The sequence below is a fragment of the Athene cunicularia genome (genome assembly GCF_003259725.1).
Source record: "Athene cunicularia isolate RWA chromosome 6 unlocalized genomic scaffold, athCun1 chr6_part2, whole genome shotgun sequence".
NCBI classification, from domain to species: domain Eukaryota; kingdom Metazoa; phylum Chordata; class Aves; order Strigiformes; family Strigidae; genus Athene; species Athene cunicularia.
Genome location: NW_020799106.1, coordinates 7,682,003 through 7,686,337, shown reverse-complemented (window position 1 = coordinate 7,686,337; position 4,335 = coordinate 7,682,003). Strand labels below are relative to the sequence as shown.

Genomic DNA, 4,335 nt, shown 5'->3' with positions numbered 1-4,335 from the left:
TGTATAAGAGACAGGCACTGTCCCATCCCAGGGTACCTGCTCCTTGGGAGCACAGAAGTCAGGGATGGGGATGCGGCGGTAGGTCAGCCCCCACCCCTGATCCGGGGCTCGCTGAGCGGCTTTCCGCTTGCTCCTTGTAAGGTGGACGGTGCCATCGCCTCCTGCTCGGAGATGCACGACATGAAAGAAGCCATCTACGAGTACAAGAAGAAGTTGGAAGGGATTGGGGAGGACTATCAGATCCAGGTACGTTAATTAGAGAATTGCTCAGATGGAAGCGGCCTGTGCGGGGTAATTTATCAAGCTGCAAGCTGCCTGCGTGGGGATGAGAAGAATGTAAATTCTGGAAATCTGAAGCTTCCTGTGAGCTGGAAATGTCCCAGGGACGTGAAACCTGGAAGGTTGTGGAGCTTTTATTGTTTTTTTTCCCAATCCTTGAAGAGCCATAACATTGAGCAGGCTGGGATTTGGGGGAAAGCTGGCTGTTTTGGGCTTTGCTGATGCTTCTGGCAGATGACCCTGGGGGCAAATAATATCCCATGCCCTGGTTTTGTCAGCTCTATTGGAAAATCCATACCAGCCTGGCTGGTAAAAGTCCTTGGGAGCTGGGAAGGATCATTGCTTAGAGGTTTTTCTGCAAATACAGTCACTCAAGATCAACTGTAGATTATTTTTTTTTTCCCCCTTTGTTTTGAAAAACCGTCAGGGTAGTTTCCCACCCTGCAAAGCTGGGATCTCCCCTATCTGACCAGAGGGCTCCTCACCGAGGGAGGGAGGGAGGGAGGGGAGGGAGGATGCTCAGATGGAAGTGCTGCCCCGATCCCAGCCTTTTTGGAGATTAATTTTCCCATTTAAATGCTGAATGTGGAGTGAAAGTGCTGGAGCCAGTTGTAAAGGGCGATCTAAAAACAGGCTCTGTGTGGCCAAAGCAGATAGGCTGGAGCAGAAAAGCACCATGAGAATGATTAAGCAGTGGGAGAAGAAAACATTTACTGTCGCTTTTTTGGGATTTAGTGTCAAACTTCAAATTTTACCCACCCTGCCCCCTTTTAGGGCGGATTTGGGTACATTTGGTGCTGATCGTGTGATGGCAGGTGCTCTCTAGTACAGCAGGGGAAGCTTGGGCACGAGGCAGGGGATTTTCCTGCTGCTTTGAAGCCTTTCTCTGACTTTTCCCCACTGGGGAAGGCTGCTCTATGTCATTCTTAACGCCGGGGAAACAAACGGCTGGGGGACTGCTGTAAATTAGCTACAAGAAGTGTTTATTTGAAGTCTGCGGGGAGCAAGAGCAGGTTTAAACAGTGGCGAGGGGCCAGGAAAATGTTCTGGGGATAGGGAGGGAGGATGAGTAGGGTAGAAGGGCTGATGCTCGGCCATCAGAAAAACAGCTGGGGCTTGGTAGGGCCAGCGGGGCTGCAGGTGGTACTGGGTGGGGGGCTTTGCTGAGTGAGCTGGCAGAGACCTGCTTGATTTCAAGGAGAGGAAAAGCTTTTCTGGGCACAGAGGAATGATGTCACACTGGACTGTGGGTTTCTGCCCTGTGTTGGGGGGAAAAAGTGGAGATTTAAGTCCTCAAGCAATGATGAGGCAGGGGTGGGTGCGTGGAATGCTGAGCTACAGCTGGACGCACACAGTACCCAGCTCTCCATGGCTAAAACGCGAGTGGATCATCCCTCTTTTCATCGTATTTATGGGCAATAATTAGAGATTTACCTTGGGTGAGAGCACAGGGCTGATTTTTACTGCAGGAACCCAAGCGGTGCCACCAGCAAACCGCAGCACGGCTCCATCCTCACAGGCTTTGTTTTGAGTTTCCAGAGTAAAGCTCGCTGCCCTGCCTCTTGATAAATGACAGTGGGCTGGATGTCTCTTGCAGAGAACAAGTAAATATTCATGAGTCAGCCATGTAATGCCAGAGATGCACAAACCCCACTCGCCAAGCTTCCCCCTGTACATATATGGCCCCATCTTACAGGATTTTCCTTTGTACTCTGGGGAGGGGATCCTGATGGGGGATCCCATCCTCCAGGGATGCTCGTGGGCCCTGTGCTGGGTGCTTCTTTGCCAGTGCTGGCGTTGAGGATTAATTTGTGGGATGGGATGCTCCTACAAAACCTGCCCTCAGGCAGCGTGAGGGTGGTTTCTGAATTATGAAAGATCCTGAGGGTTTGAGCTTTCCTCCCAGGGAGGAGAGAGCTATGCTGGGGCATGTGCCTGGTTTGGGTAAGGATAAAGATGAGGAGGAGGAGAGCACGCTTGAAGCCATCTACATGGGCATCATGATGCTTCTGGGGATGAAGGGAAAGAGGAGACACTTGGAAATGGAGGATTTTACAGGGTGTGGGGCTTATGTCTCTACTTAATAAGCTTGTCTTGCTCTCATTTAAGTTGTAGTGTCACCCATCATTTTGGGGTCTGTCACCCCCCATGAGATGCTGATCCTGGAGCAGGTTCTGGGTGTCCCGCTGGGCTCAGAAGGCAGATGGGGGGTCCCCAAGAGGTCACTGACCATTCCTTGCATTACCTGGAGCATGGGGCTGGGAGGTGATGTCTTCACCAGGCTCCCCACATCCTTACTTGCGGCATCACTGGCATCGGGACCTCTCTCTCCAAGGGATGCCACTGCCCGAGCATCTCAGTTGAAGGCCACGGAGGTGGCCGGGGTGGGTGCAGGACCTTGTGTTAACCAACAGCCTCCCCCTGGGCTTGTGTCTCCTGTTAGCACCTGGACAGTGCACCTCCCCGGTTCAACAATGCCCCTTGGGTCTGGTTGGAACTGCTCCCGTTGTGTTCTTGGGCTAAAGGGAAGGTTTTGTTTGAGCTGAAATGCAGATTTTTTGCATTTAAGCATCTTTTAATATGGAAAACTTGAAATGTTTTCTTAAAAAAAAAGGCATCAAAACCCTAGATTCCAGACTGGGTTTTATAGGTTTTCCCCCTCTTCCTTTGGTTTCTTGCCAAACAAGCAGCTTGGTGAAGTTAGCATGAATCCGCAAAAAAACTTCTTGAGCAGTTTAAATGGCATTTCTACCCTTCTTCCCCCCCAAAAAATCCTCCATTAAAAAAAAAGGCCCCAGGCCTGTTTGCTACTTGCTTGTCTCTCCTGTAAGCCAGCTGCAAAGCGGTGTGTGTAGGGCTTTTTCCCAGCCTCCCGGTCTGCTCAGGGCCGCAGGGCCTGTCCGCGTTGGGCATCGTGAATCCCACCTGCCTTTGCTTTCAGGGGAGCAGCACCAAAGAATATTTCCTCCAGAGGACTTTGCAGAGCCTTGAACGCTATTTCTACTTGATTGCTTTCAACTACTACCTTCATGAGCAGGTAAAAAAACCCCCACCAACCCAAAACCCCCTCTTATTCTTTTTTTTTTTTTTTTTTTTAATCTTTACCTATGCCATTATTTTTTTTGCCTTTACCCATCTGCACATGGCTTTTGCAGGTACAACTGCAGGGAGGAGTTTCAGATCCACGATGACCTGCTGAAGGCCAACTACACAGTGGGACGCATTTCTGAGGCCACGCTGGAACACTACCTGGTGCAGGTGAGCATCACTGCCACCATGTGCTGGACCCATTTCAGCCTGGGGTTTGGTTACCTCAGGGTTTTTTTGGGACTAATTTTGAAGATCACCACGAAAAAGCCACTTTTCTTCCCAGCTGCCTTCAAGCCTGCTCGCTCAAATCGGCTTATTCCCCATCTTCTCTCTGCCCGTCTTGTTTTGCAGGGGAAATATTTCATGGTCAGGGATGTATACGGCAAATTAGACGTCTTGAACACTACCAGCAGCTGCGGTGTTCCCAATTTCCGACAAGCCAAAGGAGGTTACGCCGTGTTTGGCATGGGGCAACCCAGCCTCAATGGCTTCAAGCTCGTGCTGCAGAAGCTGCAGAGAGAGGGCCACAAGGTTGGTGGGAGGGTGGAAGTTGAGGGGGAAAAATCCAGGAGAGCTTTATGGGCAGCCTCTCTGCCTTTTTGTAGGAGTGTGTCTTCTTCTGTGTCCGTGAGGAGCCTGTGGTGTTCCTGCGGTTGGAGGGGGACTTTGTGTCCTACACCCCCCGGGGCAAGGAGAACCTGCACGAGAACCTCCAGCGCCTGCAGCGGGGGCTGCGGGCGGAGAGCCTCGAGCTGGCCATCCGCAAGGAGGTGAGGTGGGGTGCTGGGGGGGTCATCACCCCAGCGATAACGGGGTGCACGCACATCCCCCCTCCCGACTCACAGATGAGAGGAGGAGGGGTTGTGGGAGGGGGTGAGCACAATGTGGGTTTTGATGGGGGTCCCCATCTCTGCTAGATCCACAACTTCGCACAGCTGAGCGAGAGCATCTACTACGTCTACAATG

The 4,335-nt window shown here is 51.7% G+C and overlaps 1 protein-coding gene across 1 annotated transcript in view; it reads left to right on the top strand.

Annotated features, from left to right (window-relative positions):
- Positions 1 to 4,335, top strand: part of PALD1 (phosphatase domain containing paladin 1) — a 16,922-nt gene that overhangs the window by 3,857 nt on the left and 8,730 nt on the right. Inside the window, exons 9-10 of the mRNA XM_026851973.1 lie at positions 142 to 246; positions 3,221 to 3,316. Of these exons, the coding sequence (XP_026707774.1) occupies positions 142 to 246; positions 3,221 to 3,316 (201 nt within the window). The remainder of the gene's footprint in view (positions 1 to 141; positions 247 to 3,220; positions 3,317 to 4,335) is intronic.